Source organism: Triplophysa rosa, linkage group LG16, assembly GCF_024868665.1.
Source record: "Triplophysa rosa linkage group LG16, Trosa_1v2, whole genome shotgun sequence".
Classification (NCBI taxonomy): domain Eukaryota; kingdom Metazoa; phylum Chordata; class Actinopteri; order Cypriniformes; family Nemacheilidae; genus Triplophysa; species Triplophysa rosa.
In genome coordinates, this window is record NC_079905.1 from 630243 (window position 1) to 649009 (window position 18767).

Sequence of the window (18767 nt, forward strand, 5' to 3'; positions counted from 1 at the left end):
CACACACACACACACACACACACACACACACACACACACACACACACACACACACACACACACACACACACACACACGCTTTGGTTGACTATCCCCGTGGGGACAGTCCATAGGCGTAATGTTTTTATACTGTACAAACTGTATATTCTATCCCCTATCCCTAACCCTATCCCTAACCCTAAAGATCATAGAACACTTTCTGCATTTTTAGATTTGTAAAAAATATCGTTCTGTACAATTTATAAGCTTTTGGTCCCCACGGTGACACGAGTCCCCATGTGTTGGTGTGTATTCAGGTTTAGGTCCCCACCGGGATATACAAACATGAACACACACACACACACACACACACTACTGTAACATACACACAGTGTCAGTTATTTACAATATTCACCTGTCTGTGTGTGTGTGCAGTCGGGACTATGTGTTGAACATGGAGGAGGCCAGACACGCTCGAGAGGAGAGGTCAGTACTATTCACTAAATACACAATAGAATTACTCTTCAGAGTCTGTCTGTGTGTGTGTGTATGTAAGTTTGTGTATGTGTGCGCGCGTGCGTGTGCATGTGTATAAGTGTGTGTGCAAGTTTGTGCGTGTGCGTGTGTGTGTGTGTGTGTGATTGATGTCACATCTTGAACAGGTTTAGAAAGGTTGTTTTTCCTTCAGTTTTTTTTAAGCACTTCTCCTCAAATCCAAACACATTTTCTCTTCTCGTTCGACAAACATTCTCTCTCTCTCTCTCTCTCTCTCAGGTTTAAGACTGCGGAGCGGCTCGCTGACGAGGAGTTTGAGAGAGAGCGTGTGCGTTCAGGACCTCACTCTGGCATCAATCTCACTCTGAGTCCCTCTGACGGCTGTCAATCACCCCGCAGTGCCACACCCTCCTCTGAGACATCACAGGATGATCAGGACGCACCCGTTACCTCATACCCGCCCTCTGAACCAGGTAAATCAGCTAAACCAAACACACGTTCATTTATGTCATTGAGTGAGAATAAACACAAACCACACAGACATCAGGAGTTTAAATGAAAATGAAAAACGTGTTGAATTTGAGATAAACTGAGACACATTTTGTTTTTTTAGATGTTCTTTTGCGTTAGAAGTCTCTGGGTAGTTGTTGATGTGTTTCACAGCACCTGGATTTCTTATGAATTCTGCACATGTGCAACCTGTAGAATGATGTAAACATGTGCTCAGTGTCAGACGTTTCTTATAAAGGATTGTTTATAAAACTGATGATATACATTATAGATGTATGAAACATTGTAGTGACTTTTGGGGAAGTACTTTGTCAAATAAAAACTTGTCATTCAGATATAAATAAATAGAACTGCACATAGTGTTTAATAATGAGAGTGAATATATAATATTTCTTCAGCAGTCAATAAACAACTGTTCTGGAGTCTGTGCCTCTTTGTTGAACTCTTTTAAATGGACACAGTCATGAGCATTCATAGCGTAACCTCTCTGTCACCTCACACACACACACACAAACAGGTGTGTTTCCTATTCATATCCGTCAGCTCATAACTGTGCTCTGATTGGTTGAGCAGATGTGTGTTCATCATCTGCAGGAAATTATAATTGCAGAATGATGCAGAAGTCACATGATCCTTTACATTTTCACACATAAAGAGGTTCATGTTTGTGTTTTGAATCAGTGTTTTGCTCTGCCACACCTGTGACTTAAGAATATACAGGAAGTGATGTCATTTTAAATAACACTAACATTTGTTCTGTCTTCTCCACAGACGCCAATGATCTAGAACCTGAGGAGAAAGAGACGGAGCCCACAGAAGACCCCGAAGAGGAAGAGGAAAGGGAGGAAATAAGTGCTGATCAGGAAGTGGGCGGAGCTGAGGAACAGGTGGAGGAGGAAGAGGAGGGGTCTGAACGGGAAGCTCTGGATGGAGAGGCGGAAGACAGCGGAATCTTGAGCGATAAAGAACGTCAGAACGAAGAAGTGAACGAGAAAGACAACTGCTCCGCCTCCAGCATCTCTTCAGCCAGTAGTACACTAGAAAGAGAAGACGGAGTCAACGCTGACACCGGTGAGACCAAAATCTGTACACACTCATGTCCTTACAAAACCCTCGTGTCTATGTTTTCACTACATTTTTAATCCATGTATCCTCACAACTTCATACACAGGGGTTCAGCTATTCAACTATATCCAAAGACCCCTCTCGCTCACAAAACCTCAACATTTCTACCCAATAAAATTTGTTAGAGCTTAATAATAACTGAAAAAAATGTTTATTAACTTTGAAAAATGGCTATTATATATTATAATATCTATAAGAAATATCTTGTTTTTGACAAAAAGTCATTCAAAGATTTTTGATTGATTGAATGGTTCTTGTATACAGCGTCAACGAATTCTATGGCGAGCTCGCCAAAGGGTCATGTGGCTGTGTCTTCACAACACTTTTGTGGTATGCATCATCACTGGCACATCTTGTGTGCCTCATACAAATTTTGTGACAGCGCCACCTAGCGGTCAAAAGTTATATGCAATTTTCTTGTGTTGTAAATGACAGAGTAAGTTCTGGCATGAAACTCTAGATGGCGCAGTCCTAAAGTCTAAACCAATCTGACATAATAACTACTACACGGTGAAGCTGATTGGTTCCCTCCGTATCAGCAGCCAATGAGCTTGCTGCTCTACGTTTAAATATTGGCTAGTGATTGTTGTAGCAGTGCAGCGCGTTTCAGAAACCCCCCTCCTCCTTCCCCAGCTCCACCTGTATAGATCTGCTACAAGGTGATCATGTGCGCTACGGGGTTTATTCATATGTTGTATGTGCAGCAGCAGCATTCCTTATATGCACACAGCAGCATGCTTAGTCTACGGAGCAAGTCTCCGTACTTGCGCCGCCGCAGCAGCGTAGCAGATCTATTCCGCCAAGACCAAATACATTTATATGTCATGTACACTACCATGCCAAACCCTCCGAGAGTTGTCATGACAGAACTGCTTTTCCCTGTTTTTTTAAACTTGGTTTTCAAAATCGAATCATCTGACATGTCCAAAATATTTCCCTCTTGGCCGTGGCTGGGCTTGACCCCATAATTGCTGCTTGCAGCTATGTATATATATTTCTTTTTTAAACGTATTTCAATGGTAATTTTGTCTCATTTTAAAATATTGGTCATCTTGAGACCTCCTTGTGGGCCCCGGCCCTCCTGTTGAGAACCACTGGACTACACCATACGGGAAAATTCATAAATTAAAATGTCAGTGTTTGTTGATGTTCTTAGATCATTGGTAATTATCCGTCACAGATTTATTTCCAAAACCTTAACTATTTTCAATCACATTTTTGTTGTACGTACAACTTGTAATAGAATTGACAATAATTATGGTTTAATTTAACCTTCTATGTGTACATTTATACAAATTGAATAGGTCTGTCGCTGAACATAACATTAAAATTAAGAAAGGAATTAGGAAGACTTTTAGAATAAATCATCTTAAAGCAGAAAACAAAACATGACATCACAGGTCACATGATAGCAGCTCAACCAATAGAAGTAAACAGACGTCATAATGTAAAAATATCATCATTTGTTTTGTGTCATGATATGGTTTGACAATATATCATTGCATCCCTCTGTGACTGACACTCCCTTGTCTGTCTGCAGGTCAGTGGTCTCACAGCGTCAATGACGGGAATGTGAATGAAGAACGAAACAAGATCCTCAACAGTAAACTCTTCATGTTGGACATGCTGTACTCACAGAACAAACAGCCGTCGGAGGAAGACGAGGATGATGAAGATTCAGGAGAGAAAGATCAGACGGAAGATTCGTGCGTCTCAGCGCTGGAAACACCGGAGGACAAGAGTCAAGGAGAGAAGAAAGCGGAGAATCAGAGTAACGTGCGAGCGTTCGCCGAGCGCTTTGGAGACCTGGTGAAGGGTCTGACATCTCCACCGGTGGAGCTAAAGGAAGCCCCCGAGAAACAGCTGCCCCCTCCACCTCCAAAGAAAGAGTCCGACTGCATCTGGGATCAGCTGATGGCGACCCCGCGGGAACTCCGCATCGGTGACATCGACTTCACAGATCTGGGAGACGAGGAGGATCAAGACGTCCTGGAGACTGGAAGTTTGACGTCTGGAGATCTACCTCCTCCTCCTCCCTTCCCCTTCAAACTACCACCTCCTCCTCCGATGTTCGGTTGCCCTCCGCCCCCTCCCATGTTTAACATTCGGGTTCCTCCTCCTCCTCCCAGCTTCTCCACCTCGGCCCCGCCTCCTCTTCAGCCTCCTCTGTTCCAGAAGAAGAAGAAAACCATCAGACTGTTCTGGACTGAAGTCCGGCCCGCTGACTGGACCCACAGAAGAAGTCACGAGTCGCTGTGGTCCAGACTTGAACCTGTTCAACTCGACACTTCTAAACTTGAGACGCTCTTCGAGAGCAAATCCAAAGAGATGCCCGTAACCAAGGTGACGTGGGATGTCAATGTCTCTAACCTCGCGTGTGAACACACACTCAACTCAACTCAACTCAACTTTATTTATATAGCGCTTTTACAATTTTCATTGTTACAAAGCAGCTGTACATGAGACACATTGACTACAAGCAAAACAATCAAAGTTGTACCTGTAAAAACAAGAAAAGGTTGAAAACACAGAAGACAGACACACCCACACACAAAACACTCCACACACACAACACGCACACACACCAACACACACAGACACAGAGACACACACACACACACACGTACGTACACAGACAAGTACGCACACACACACACGCTCAGTGAGAGCACACATTTAAGATAAAGGAGAGAGAAGCACAGGTCAAATATAACAGACTATAAATTCCTATATGCAATATTAATTAAGTAAAACTTTAAGATTCTAAAGCAGCCCCCCCGGTCAGGCAGATAGTGCAAAAACAGTATGCAAACGGTGGCGAGGAACCCAAAACTCTAATCGAGAAAAAAAACCTCAGGAGAACCCAGGCCCAACCAGGGGATTCCAGTTCCCCTCTGGCAAAAGCTGCTGCCTCTGCACAAGCTCCAGAGAACTTGCACAACAAGGCTAAATAAAATAAATAAACTTAATAATAAAATAAATTATAGTTTAAGATTATCATTAATAATCTAATAGCATTTGAAATTTTGTGGTGAAGACATGTCAAGAGACCGCGTCCTTCTTTATCCAGCTCTATCATCTCAGCTCTTGTCAGGTCCCCACTTCCCATTCTCCGCTCTACCATCAGGTCAGGCCATGAACTGCATCCTGCTCGCTGTGGTAACCTTGGAACAATGAGACAAGACTGGCTGAGAGTAGAGTACTGTTCTGTACTCTTTGATGCAACAAGTACATCAGTTGTGTTTTTGGTTCCGGTTGATCTAACTAATGCAGCCTAAACCCTCTGAAGATTTATATTATGGAAGAGTAGTGTATGCAAGATTAAAAAGATGCGTCTTTAGTCTAGATTTAAACTGACAGAGTGTGTCTGCCTCCCGGACAGTGCAGGGAAGACTATTCCAAAGTTTAGGCGCTAGATAGGAAAAGGATCTACCACCTGCACTTGATTTTGAAATTCTAGGTATTACCAACTGACAGGACGCCTGAGAGCGTAATGCACGTGAAGGACTGTAATACAAAAGGAGTTCATTCAAGTACTGAGGAGCTAAACCATGTAAGGCTTTATAGGTAATAAGCAAGATTTTAAAGTTAACGCGATGCTTTATAGGTAACCAGTGCAAGGTTCACAGAACCGGGCTAATATGTTCATACTTTTTTGTACGTGTAAGAACGCGTTTTGGACCAATTGGAGTTTTTGTAATAAGCCTGCAGGGCAACCACCTAACAGCGCATTACAGTAATCTAGTCTTGATGTCATGAATGCATGAATTAACTTCTCTGCATCTGCGATTGACAGCATATGACGTAGTTTGAGATATATTGAAATATACACTCACTCAGGTCACATGATCTGACACGGCTTGTGCGTGTATCATTTGAAGTTAAAATAATATTTGTGTTGATTTCAAACAGAAAACCGCAGCGGATGGAAAGCGACAGGAGATCATCGTCCTGGATTCTAAACGCAGTAACTCCATTAACATCGGCCTGACGGTCCTCCCGCCCCCCCGCACCATCAAAACCGCCATACTCAACTTTGATGAGTACGCTCTTAACAAAGAGGGAATCGATGTGAGTGAACATCACCATATGACATGTGACGTCTATCATCAAGTGCTGTTTGAGATCATGACTCAAGTCAAGAGGATGAGTTTTGATCTCTCTCTGTGTGTGTGCTGTAGAAAATCCTGACGATGATTCCCACAGAGGAGGAGAAACAGAAGATTCAGGAGGCTCAGGTGATGAATCCTGATGTTCCTCTGGGCAGCGCTGAGCAGTTTCTCCTCACGCTGTCGTCCATCAGTGAACTCTCGGCCCGTCTGCACCTCTGGGCCTTTAAACTCGACTACGAGGCCACTGAGAAGGTGTGAGAGAAACATCCCATAAAACAGTTCTTTACATACATCATAGTTAAAAAGTGAATCATGTGAAACTATATGGTATTATTGCATGTTTTTCTCTATGCAGTGTAGACTGATGAAACCTAGCTGAAAGAAATGCTATGTTGGATTGTCAGAAACTGTCAATTATTCAATTGAAGTATATTATTATTTTAAATATTGTTATCAGGACCGGGAACCTAAAATTACAATACACCAGAACAATTTGCAGTAATACCAAAACATGCGGAAAGGAAATGTGATAATGTCCAGGCAGCCGGTTGTTATGGCAGAAATAATGTTTTATTTCACAATAACCGCCAGCTGCTTGGACATTATCCCGCTTATTACACGCCTACTTGCCACATGAGAAAAAAACTGGAGATGAAATGTGAATTTTAAATATTTGATTAGCTCATTTTTACCGAATGCAGACCTTCCACGAGGAAAAGACGTTTACTTTCGGTTTTAAGGTAAGAAACGACGTTCAAACGTCACGAACAGGTCATTTGGTTTAATCATTTGTGAATATAATGTCATATATGTTATCAAAAGATAAATTTACATTCAATTTGTCAAAAAAACCTGTCAAAATGATTTGCTGCATCCGGGTGACCGTGTGTTATGAGCGGTTGCTATTTGGGAATAAGGAACCTGAAATGTCGCGACTGGCCAATCAGAATCAAGCATTCCAACGAGCCGTGTAATGAAGTATGTTAACGTGCATGTACGTTGTTAAACACAAGTCATTTATATTTGTGAACCAGTCTTCATTTTTTTCGAAATTGAGATTTTGACATCATGTGAAAGCTGAATGCATAGCTTTTCATTGATGTGTGGTTTGTTAGGACAGGATGATATGTAAGGGTTTAAAACGCTGCAATCTGAGGGTGCAAAAAAACAAGATGTTGAGAAAATGGCCCTTAAAGTCGTCCAAATGAAGTCCTTAGCGTAGCATATTACTCACAAAAATAAAGTTTTGATATATTTACGGAAGGAAATTGACAAAATATCTTCACGGAACGTGATCTTTACTTCATATCCTAATGATTTCCGGCATAAAAGAAAAATGGATCATTTTGACCCTTACAAACGTATTTTTGGCGATTACTAAAACTGTTCCAGTGGTCCAGGGTCACATTTATGGATTAAAGGAAAGTCTCCCAGTGAGTGAGCCAACAGTTCACAACATGTTTCAAGTGCACTTCGCTTTCATGTCAAAGTGATCTGTCAGAGTTTTCTGTGTTCTCTGGCTCTCAGACGAACATCACGTGACACAAACACAAGACTCTGTCAGTAATGAGACACACATTTGTTCTTCTCTCGGCTCATGTTGGGAGTTCTGTGATATCACCCAATATGATATATAATCTTGCGATGTCATCATTTTCTGTCATCTGTTATGTAGCGAGTTGAATAAATCATGTGACGTTTGCTGTTTGGCAGGAAGTTGCTGAGCCCCTACAGGACCTGAAGGAGGGCATGGATCAGCTGGAGAAGAATAAAACGCTGCGATACATTGTGTCCACGCTGCTCGCTATCGGCAACTTTCTGAACGGCTCAAACGTGAGATTCTCCCGCGCACGTGCGTGCACAGACGTGTGGATGTAGAGGATGTTAGAATGACGAGAGGCTTGTATTCTCCGCAGGCTAAAGGATTTGACCTGAACTATCTGGAGAAAGTTCCAGAAGTGAAGGACACCGTACACAAACAGTCTCTCCTGCACCACGTCTGCGGTGTCGTGGTGGAGAACTTTCCAGAGAGCGGTGACCTTTACTCCGAGATCGGAGCGCTGACACGCTCGGCCAAAGTACAACACGCACTCGCATATCATCTCAATAAAACATACACACGTGCAGATGTTGTGTGAACACAGAGAATGCGGCTGTCAAAGGTTCTTGACGGAACACACTTTACACACGCGTGACAGTGAGTTTTGACTTCATCTTCAGGTGGATTTCGATCAGCTGCAGGAGAACTTGAGTCAGATGGAATGGCGCTGCAAAGCATCGTGGGATCATCTGAAAGTGATCGCGAAGCACGAGATGAAACCCGCGCTGAAGCAGAAGATGTCTGACTTTCTGAAGGACTGCGCTGAGAAGATCATCATCCTGAAAACCGTCCACAGACGAATCATGAACAGGTGAAGAGTTCGTGGCTTTGTCCTTCACAAAACATCATTTAACCCCAGAGTTGAATCTGTGGGTTTGTTAAAAGAAAAGCGTTTTCTCATGAACTGCAGTATGTTCTAGAAGAGTCCGATGTGTAGATATGCGCTGAAAGTCTGTCTGTGTCCAGGTTTCACTCATTTCTGCTGTTCCTGGGTCAGCCGGCGTACAGTGTTCGTGACATCGGCGTGAATCGCTTCAGCAGGATCATCAGTGAGTTTGCTCTGGAGTACAGGACCACACGCGAACGAGTTCTTCAACACAAACAGAAACGAGCCAATCACAGAGAGAGAAACAAGACACGCGGCAAAATGATCACAGACATCAACACACAGGCGAGTGACCACAGAACTCACCGACACCGATCCTGTGTGTTTAAACACACTCTTCTCTCACAGGTTTGTGGTTTTTAACGGTGTCATGCTTTCATGTCTCAGATGAGATGTGATTTCACTTTGCTCACACACACGGAAGGATAATGTTTGCTCTGACTGCATTAATGTGCTAAAATCAAATCCATTGAAAACAGATTATGATGAGAAGAGAATTATGGGAAATAATAATTGACCTGTGTGCTGTATCATAGGATGTGAGTGTGCTCAGCGACGCCAGTGAGGTCACATACACCAGAGACGTCAGTGATGTGGGCGGGGCTACAGGGCCTACAGGCTAGACTTATGATTATTCATTATGTGGGCGGGGCTAGAGTTATGATTGTTCGGTGGTGTGGGTGGAGCTAGAGTTATGATTGTTCAGTGGTGTGGGTGGGGTTAGAGTTATGATGGTTCAGTGGTGTGGGCGGGGCTAGAGTTATGATGGTTCAGTGGTGTGGGCAAAGCTAGAGTTATGATGGTTCGCTGGTGTGGGCGGGGCTAGAGTTATGATGGTTCAGTGGTGTGGGCGGGGCTAGAGTCATGACTGTTCGGTGATGTGGGCGGGGTTAGAGTTATGATTGTTCAGTGGTGTGGGCGGGGCTAGAGTTATGATTGTTCAGTGGTGAGGGCGGGGCTAGAGTTATGACTGTTCAGCGATGTGGGCGGGGTTAGAGTTATGATTGTTCAGTGGTGTGGGCGAGGATAGAGTTATGACTGTTCAGTGGTGAGGGCGGGGCTAGAGTTATGATTGTTCAGTGATGTGGGCGGGGTTAGAGTTATGATTGTTCAGTGGTGTGGGCGAGGATAGAGTTATGACTGTTCAGTGGTGAGGGCGGGGCTAGAGTTATGATGGTTCAGTGGTGTGGGCAAAGCTAGAGTTATGATTGTTCGGTGGTGTGGGCGGGGCTAGAGTTATGCTTGTTCAGTGGTGTGGGCGGGTTAGAGTTACGATTGTTCAGTGGTGTGCGCGGGGCTTGAGTTACAGATGTTCAGTGGTGTGGGCGGGGTTATTTAATTTGCTAACTCTCTCCTTGTTTCTCACCACAGACTGATGATGAAGATGACGGTGAGGTATGAGAGTGTGTTGTTTTGGGTTTTGTCTGATATTAATCACTAATGAGTTGTTCACATTTGCACTTTGATGAAGGAACAATAACTTACACAGTTCACAGTGTGATGTCTCAGTTATAGAGTTTGCTAACTTGGAAATGCACCGATATTATGTCTGGATGTGTGTGTTTGTCTGTGTAATAACAAGAAAACAGTATATTTATCGTCACGGAAACTGTTTGTTTGTTTTCATAATGTATCCGTAAGCATGTTGTTGTTGTGTTTGTGTACAGGTAGTACAGGCGGGTCGGTCAGGTGGAGGCAGCAGTGTTTCATCCACAGCGGTGCAGGAGGTGGAGCCGCAGGGTTTGGGTCATGCTAAAGATACAGCAGAACATGAACAGATGAAGGCGGTTCTGAAGAGCAGTCTACAGGCCAATGACAGCGACACCTCGGTTCTGCCAGGATTACGAATCCGTACACGCACTCGAGCCAGCAGAGGTGAGAAGCTCATAACTATTCACCGTCAACATGAGAATCATCAAACTATAAAGTAAATGTTGTTGGAACGTATTGAAATGTTTGACTTGTGTTCAGGCCACACCGCTTGGGCAGCCGCAAGTGAAGAATCACAGACTGTTACAGACGACACTGCCGATGACATCATGGAGAGAATTGTACGCTCGGCCACTCAGAGTCCACGAGAAAGAGCTCAACCCCGCGAACGACGACGCTCACGTGCAAACCGAAAGTCACGTATGTTCACTTATACTCGTACATTTGCAGTAATTGGATATTTATGTTTGATATGGCGAGTAAATCAAGTGTCTGTCTGTCAGTGAGGAGGACATTGAAGGGCGGTCTGACCCCAGAAGAAGCTCAAGCGCTGGGATTGGACACATCAGAGATGTCGGTGTGATCACACTGATGCCTTCAACACAATCTCAGGAGGATTTCTAGTGAACAAACACCTGCAAATTCTTCCAATTAATCAGATTTATTTCCAAAACAAAGCTTCCTGAATTATATGCTTGATATTCTATGCCACACCCATCACGTCACAACCAGCAATTCCAATCACGAGCCTTCTAGCAGCTCTCAGAAACCAAATGTTTTACACATTGGAGACTGTAATAAAATCTAAATGAACAAGAATATGTATTATTTTTAACCCAAACTGAACATTAACTCAGGGTTTCTTACTTTTGATTTGAGTTATTTCCATTTGAAATTCATCTCAGAGTCACAAACTGCAGATTATCTTCGTTTATATCATCAAACTGTGAGATCCCACTCAGATTTATTTATTTTCACACGTGCATAGGAAGTGTACAAGTTTATAGGAAAGAGACATAAACAATAACATAATTATTTTAAATGCCACAGATTTGTGAGCTGCTTTGCTGTCCTGTAACACACAGACGTACACAAACACAGTTTCAGTTTTACACTCTTTTAAAACATTTTCAAGTACGTGATTCTCTTCTTTTATACAACAGCCAGTTTTTGGACTTTAATTAGAATACTGAAAATATGATTGACATTGAAAAAGAAAATCACACACAGTTCTTGTTTTTTTTGAAGAGATACTGGTTGAAGTTCATGTTCAGTATAAATACAGAATGACAGAACACTTCTGGATTATAACACACACACACAATTATGTGTTCTTATGTTTCTGCTTGTTATTCTTCACAAGTTCTGCCTCTAAAACACCAGCTGTAATTCACTTGATGCTGTTTCAAAAAGTTCCTTAAACCGTCATTATTATTATTATATGAAATATTTATATGGAATCAGATTTATATGGAATCTCCATCAGATGCATTCTCCAAAAGTTATTCAAAATGTACAAAATGCAATATTTTTGACACTGTATAAATTATGTTTCTGCCCTTTTGTGGTGACAGTTTTCTTTTGTAATTGCTGTAGATTTGTGTCTAATAGTTTTTCTCTACACGTTAATTTAAGAAATACAAACACAGAGTTTAGAAGATGTGCACAAAACACAACACTAGTTCTTAAAAGTTTCTTTACAAACATTGTTTGCTTCGTTTCATTTGCACGTTGTTTTCAGAAGACGCCTTACAGGAAAACATCTTGTACGATTCACACAGCTTCTGTTCTTCGACACAAACTCAGACCCTTTTCTCTTTCATTCACACACATTCTGCAATAAAATCCTTTGTGAAGCAGCTGTCATGTTGTCATTGTGTGTGTTTTGACGATCAGTTCACTTTTCTGAGGGACCATCTGATATGATCGGTGTGCAGTTCCTGTTTCGTCCGGCAGAGGCGCTGTTTTTCCTTTGGCTTTTAGCGTGCACGCGCGCTTCTGGGGGCGTTCAGGACTGTGAGATCGCCTTCACTCCCACCTCTCTCCATATCAAAATCGTTTTATTTTTCCGATCAGTCATGGCGAAAGACATCATGCTGTACTGGGGCTCGGACTCTGCGCCCTGCTGGCGCGTGATGATCGCGCTCGAGGAGAAACAGCTGCACGGATACAACAACAAACTGCTGTCGTTCGACAAACAAGAGCATAAATGTGCAGAAGTCATGCAGCTCAATCCCAGAGGACAGGTGACGCCAACAGTCCCTTTAATCATCTAAATACATGTGACTTTTATTACAGAGATGAAATAATTGCTCAACTTTATGGTGTGATGTTGAACTTTTTGCAGCTTCCAACTATGAAGCACGGAGACACAATCGTGAACGAGTCTTTTGCCGCGTGCATGTATCTGGAGGTACGACACGCGTGAACGCGCCTGACACCGAAAAATATACAAAAATACACCAAGATTCATGAAAACCCTCTTTATCACACGGGGTGAGTTCAGGTAGATTTGGACACTTCGACAGTCGTCTCGATGTCCCAGTTTACCAGAATTCACCATTCCAAACATTTTCGACATTCAGCATTAATGTTTGGTAAAATAATAGTCATATAGTTTAAGCATGAAACTGAAAACAAACTAAAAACTGTTGTTATGCAATCAGTGGGCTAAAAAACATGGATACTTTTACTAAACCCATAGTTTCTGGTTTTCCTCATGTGAGAAGTAACTAGCATGTTGTGTTGTGTGTTTGTATAGAGTATGTTTAAATCTCAAGGCACTCGTCTGATCCCAGATGACCCGACCGAACAGGCTCTGGTTTATCAGCGGATGTTTGAGACCAACAACCTGCAGCAGAAAATCTGTAAAACATCTTTATTTCCTTCATAAGCACAAACATTTGCATGTCTGTAACTCCAGAACCGTTAGAAATACCTTAAAGCGGCTGTGCAACGGTGTTTCATGCATTCTGACTTCTTTACACTGTTAAACGTGCTGTCTTCTCTTGCTTGACATGGTCAACTTGTCAAAAAAAACGAGTTGGACGTATGACGTAGTGTTTCTGTGCCCGATACACTCCCACAGCCAGGGGCGGAGCTACGGGTGGGCCTGGGCAGATTGACAGCTGGCCCACCACATCAGAGCCAAGAAATGTATTTTTAATATTATTTTAAATATGATTTTGTTAACCTTAATTCTAAATTTGAATTGTATAAATTAAATAAAAACATTTAAATTGTTTGTTTATTAAAATAATATCTAAATTAAGAATGTCATCGCGTGACGTCAGTGACGTTAGGGCCGTAACTTACGCTGCGCGCCAATATACTGTAGCTGTCTGTAGATTCTCTTGTACATCATGTAAACCTGGCTAAACAAACAGCTATCCATGCGGTAGTTTTATAAAAAAAACAAGTCTAGACAATGACGCTGAAGAAACACACACTGAGGCACCTGGAAAGGAAGGTGAAATACACACAGCAACATCCAATGAGTCGAGTGCTCATGGCAGCATTTGTGCTTCAGCCTCCACTGATATTCTCACTCAGCCGGCGTCCGAATTAGTAAATCAAAATTGTCCACCTCCAGATCTTATCCAAATTTACCTGAAACTCAAACAAATATAGAATCTTATGAATAAACTATGCATGAATATACCATTTACATTGAGTCATTTCACGAGTTCACCTGAGCAGATAATGAAGATAGCAGGGGTAGTAAAAAGTATGCGTGTTTGGCGTGCTGTACTCCATCCGAACCCGGAACGCTCCCGCCCCCCAATAGGGGCGAGTGCGCCGAGCTCGGAAACGGCCAAACCCAGAACTCACCCCCAGAAGTGCAAGAATATAAATTGGACAGCAGCCAGGTAGCGCATACCCCCCAAAAACGCTGAAAAAGGCTTCCTGGATGGTGGCTTGCGGTCGCCATGGACCTGTGGGTCGTGCAGGCCCTGATGAAGCAGATGTTGTCGTGGCCGCTGGATGTAGATTTCCGAGGGGGGTTCTTCTGTGATCGTGAATCGGGATCCTGATCCTGGGGAGCAACAGAGCTAGAAGGTTGGCTAGCTTCGGCAGGGTGACTTTTGCCCGTCTGCTGCGGCAGAGCATGAGTTGGAAGCCCGGGGGTGGTCACTGCGGTGACTCCGGCTTCTAGCATGGGTGGGGGGGTGGAACACGTTCTGCTGCGGCAGAGAAAAGTTTAAAGCAATGGGCCCCTGTGGGGGCGGTCGCTGCGGCGATACTGGCTGCATAGTGCATGGTGTCTATTACGGCTGGACTTGGGTTGGAAGCACGGGCCACTGTGGGGGCGGTCGCTGCGGCAATACTGGCTTCATAGTGCATGGTGTCTATTACGGCAGAACTTGGGTTGGAAGCACGGGCCCTTGCGGGGGCGGTCGCTGCTGCGATACTGGCTTCATGATGCATGGTGTCTGCTGCGGCAGAACTTGGGTTGGAAGCATGGGCCCTTGCGGGGGCGGTCGCTGCTGCGATACTGGCTTCATGATGCATGGTGTCTGCTGCGGCAATGCTTGGGTTGGAAGCACGGGCCACTGCGGGGGCGGTCGCTGCGGCAATACTGGCTTCATGATGCATGGTGTCTGCTGCGGCAGAACTTGGGTTGGAAGCACAGGCCCTTGCGGGGGCGGTCGCTGCTGCGATACTGGCTTCATGATGCATGGTGTCTGCTGCGGCAAAGCTTGGGTTGGAAGCACGGGGGTGGTCACTGCGGTGACTCCGGCTTCTAGAATGGGTGGGGGGTGGAACACGTTCTGCTGCGGCAGAGAAAAGTTTAAAGCAATGGGCCCCTGCGGGGGCATTCGCTGCGGCGATGCTAGTTTCGAAGTGCATGGCGTCTGCTGCGGCAGAGAGAAGTTTAAAGCACATGCCCCTGCGGGGGTGTTCGCTTTGGCGATGCGTGGCATCTGCTGCGGCAGAGCGGGGGTTGGAAGCCTGTGGGCGGTCGCTGCAGTGACGCTGGCTTCTAGCATGGGGGGGGGTGGAGCACATTCTGCTGCGGAGAGAAGTATGAAGCACGGGCCCCTGCGGCGATACTGGCTTCTGGCATGGGGGGAGGGAAGACATTCTGTTGTGGCAGAGTGAGGGAAGAAGCACAATACTTCAGGGGAAGGGGTAAGGGAGGGATACTATCGGAGGGAAGGAAAGACGTTCTGCAGCGGCAGAGTGAGGGATGAAGCATGGGCCCTTGCGGGGGCTGTCGCGTGGTGCGATGCAGGCTTCTGGGGAAGAGGATGGGGTAAGGGAAGCATGCAAGGGAATTTTGGGAGGGGAAAGACATTCTGCTGCGGCAGAGTGAGGGGAGAAGCACAATACTTCAGGGGAAGGGGTAAGGAAAACATGCAAGGGATTCTATCGGAGGGAAGGAAAGACATTCTGCAGCGGCAGAGTGAGGGATGAAGCATGGGCCCCTGCGGGGGCGGTCATACAATACGATGCTGGCTTCGGGGGAAGGGGATGGGGAAAGGAAACATGCAGGGAGGGGTCAGCTGGGGGTAGGAAAGACGTTCTGCAGCGGCAGAGTGAGGGATGAAGCACGGGCCCCTGCGGGGGCAGTCGCGTGTTGCGATGCTGGCTTCAGGGAAGGGGATGGGGGAAAGGGATCATGCAAGGGAACTTACTTGGGGGGAGGGAAAGATGTTCTGCAGCGGCAGAGGGAGGGATGAAGCACGGGCCCCTGCGGGGGTGGTCGCGTGTTGCGATGCTGGCTTCAGGGGAAGGGGGAAAGGAAGCGGGTTGGGGGAGGCAATTACTTAGGGGGAGGAGGAAAGGAGGTTGGCTGCGGCAGAGCATGGGCGGGAGCACGGGCCACTGCGTTGCTGGCTTCTGAGGAGTTGGTGTCTGCTGCAGCAGAGCTGCTAAACGATTCGGGTGATGAGGGTCTGGTGTGCTTCCTTGATGAGGGTGCGGTCTGTCCGGATGTGATTTTTGAACGCGTCGGGAGACCAATGGCCGAGCGCTTGGATCTGGGACTGTGAAAGGCCCTTTTGGGCAGCCGTGGTTGCCACGCCAATGCGGAACGAATGGCTGGGGAATAGATCTGCTGGGATGCCTGCATGGAGCAAAACGGATTTAAGATGTTTTTGGAATCAGAAGCGTGTAGCAGTTTGATTTGAGTCATCTACGAAGAGATGGTCGGATGGAGATTTAGCTTGTGATGTTCTGAAGTGGAGGATTGAAGATGTTGTCATTAGCATATCGTTATTGGATTGGGTCAAAATATGGCGATCTTGCGAGCTTGACTAGCATGTGTTTACTGGTGCCGGTGTTGTGCCGAGAAATGCACCCCTGCCAGATTATGCACCCTCCCTCCCCACAATGGTTAGGGTGAGGATTAGGTGTTAGGGGAGGGGTTAGGATTAGGTGTGGGGAGGGGTTAGAATTAGCCAACCGGACAGCGTGTTATAGAAGGAGGTGCATAATCTGGCAGGGGTGCATTTCTCGGCACAACACCGGCAGCAATTGTATCTGGGAACAAACGAGGTGACGAGCGTGACGTAAACGAGCGGGGATACGGAATCACTTCCCGAAACAGCGGGAAGATGTATTTGAAAATGTTGCTTTACGGATCGGGCCTGCTGCGTGGCTGCATCGCTTTAAAAATCTGTATGATCCCTTGAATACTTTACATCCTTCCTGTGATGTGTAATCCTTTAGGGATGGCTTCAGGTAAGAATCTTTGTCTACTTATGTGCTGGTTCACTTGAGCTGATAGGGTAGAGTCTACAGTATGTTTGCTGATTGCGAACCAGCCGGTCTTAATTATATGCTCTGGCTTCTCCCGAACTTTGTTAATCGTTAGTCAACCATTAACATCATTTAGCAGACGCTTTTATCTGAAGCGACTTACAAATGAGGTAAACAATTAGAACAACATGAGGACAACAAAGCATAAGCGCAGTAAAACCGGTCTCATATAGCCCACCTCATTATAAAGAGAAAAGGGGTTTTTTTTATAGAAAGAGTAGAAAAGAGATAGAAGTCAGATCTGATCGGTCAGGTGCTGACGGAAGAGATGTGTTTTCAGACGACTCTTAATAATTATTATTATGCCATTTTATAGTTTGGCTTTCATCATCGCTACTCATGTTGGTCTTGCTTCTGTCAAAATATTTGTAAAAAATCAGGTCAAGGTCTGAGCCGGGGACCTCTGGTTGAGTTCACATGAAATGACTCAGATGTACATTAGTGATAGTAACTGGTCAAATATTTCTCTGTGGGTTTATATCTGACCGATATGTTTCCAGTGTTGGGCAAGTTACTCTGAGAAAGTAATTAATTACTAGTTACTAATGACATATTCAATAGTGTAATTAGATTACTGTATAAATGACTCTCTCCAAAAAGTATTGAATTACTTATTACTAATTACTTTCTATATCCTTTCTATATATTACTTTCTAAGTGATGCAAGGATAGACATGAAGAAAAAATAAGAGTAATCCCTTACTTTACTTAAATTACAGTAACTAGTTATGCCCAACACTTTAGGTTTGTAGAGCTATTAAGTAAGTACAGTATGTGTTTTAAGTGGTCACATAGTAAACTCATCTGTACTGAATCTGTCTTGTGTGCACAGATGAAGTGGCTTACTATGGGTGGCTTGTGCCGGAGGAAGAGAGACATGAATCTGCCCTCAAGAGAAACAAAGAGAACTTCATCACTGAGCTGAAGCTGTGGAACGGTTACCTGGAGAAGGTCTTCATCATCTCAACATCTATTACACAATCACTCTGTTACAGAGCTTCACATTCACATCAAGAGAAATGAAGATGTGGTTCTTGAGTCTAATAAAAGCTCATGTCTTATCAGATGGGCAAAGGATCTTATCTCGCTGGCAAGAACTTCACTATGGCCGACGTTGTTTGTTTCCCCGTCATTGGATTTCTTTCACGTCTGGGGTGAGTCAAATCTCTCTAATGATTGACAGCATCAGACGAAAGTCCGTATGTGATGCTGGTTTAATGATTAATCTGATCGTGATCTCTGACAGGTGTCCTAAAGAGAGATGTCCCAGACTGATGGAGTATTATGAGATGGTGAAGGATCGGCCGAGTATTAAAGCCAGCTGGCCGCCTACTTGGCTTGAGAAACCTGAAGAACAATACACCCTGAAGAACTTATAAACATCTACTGCAGACATACAGTATATACATGACACTGATCATTACTGTTGAAAGTGAATTGATCTCGTTCTAGCTGATATCACACTTAGGAGAAAATCAACATGAATAAACTAGTGTGACGATCTGTTGCTCGCTCTGATTTTTTGTAAGACGTTTTTTCTCTGTCGTTCGAGTAGTTTTCATTTTAAATGAAACATTTCATTAAT

The 18767-nt window shown here is 44.4% G+C and overlaps 2 protein-coding genes across 3 annotated transcripts in view; both read left to right on the top strand.

Annotated features, from left to right (window-relative positions):
- Positions 1 to 12273, top strand: part of fhod3a (formin homology 2 domain containing 3a) — a 35846-nt gene extending 23573 nt beyond the window's left edge. Inside the window, exons 14-27 of the mRNA XM_057354677.1 lie at positions 346 to 465; positions 754 to 947; positions 1756 to 2055; positions 3650 to 4452; positions 6022 to 6180; positions 6291 to 6473; positions 7935 to 8054; positions 8138 to 8299; positions 8442 to 8632; positions 8788 to 8992; positions 10079 to 10102; positions 10375 to 10582; positions 10679 to 10837; positions 10921 to 12273. Coding sequence (XP_057210660.1) covers positions 346 to 465; positions 754 to 947; positions 1756 to 2055; positions 3650 to 4452; positions 6022 to 6180; positions 6291 to 6473; positions 7935 to 8054; positions 8138 to 8299; positions 8442 to 8632; positions 8788 to 8992; positions 10079 to 10102; positions 10375 to 10582; positions 10679 to 10837; positions 10921 to 11000 — 2908 coding nt within the window. The 3' untranslated portion in view covers positions 11001 to 12273. The remainder of the gene's footprint in view (positions 1 to 345; positions 466 to 753; positions 948 to 1755; positions 2056 to 3649; positions 4453 to 6021; positions 6181 to 6290; positions 6474 to 7934; positions 8055 to 8137; positions 8300 to 8441; positions 8633 to 8787; positions 8993 to 10078; positions 10103 to 10374; positions 10583 to 10678; positions 10838 to 10920) is intronic.
- Positions 12274 to 12397: 124 nt separating this feature from the next.
- gstr (glutathione S-transferase rho) lies at positions 12398 to 18683 on the top strand. 2 transcript variants are annotated; one of them, XM_057354874.1, is made up of 6 exons: positions 12398 to 12663; positions 12765 to 12830; positions 13179 to 13284; positions 18015 to 18133; positions 18248 to 18336; positions 18429 to 18683. In XM_057354874.1, the coding sequence occupies exons 1-6, from the start codon at positions 12496 to 12498 to the stop codon at positions 18559 to 18561; spliced, it is 681 nt and encodes a 226-aa protein (XP_057210857.1). In that variant the 5' UTR covers positions 12398 to 12495; the 3' UTR covers positions 18562 to 18683. The 2 variants fall into 2 exon arrangements, 1 of the variants encoding a protein (XP_057210857.1); XR_008964537.1 differs by lacking the exons at positions 12398 to 12663; positions 12765 to 12830; positions 13179 to 13284; positions 18248 to 18336; positions 18429 to 18683 and adding an exon at positions 13291 to 15674 and having other exon boundaries at positions 18015 to 18127.
- The last annotated feature ends 84 nt before the right edge of the window (positions 18684 to 18767 follow it).

Coding starts and splice junctions, on each gene's coding strand:
- gstr (XM_057354874.1), top strand. CDS start 12,496: ATGGCGAAAGACATCATGCTGTACTGGGGCTCGGACTCTGCGCCCTGC. Junction 12,831..13,178: donor CCGCGTGCATGTATCTGGAG/GTACGACACGCG, acceptor GTGTTTGTATAG/AGTATGTTTAAATCTCAAGG. Junction 13,285..18,014: donor CAACCTGCAGCAGAAAATCT/GTAAAACATCTT, acceptor TTGTGTGCACAG/ATGAAGTGGCTTACTATGGG.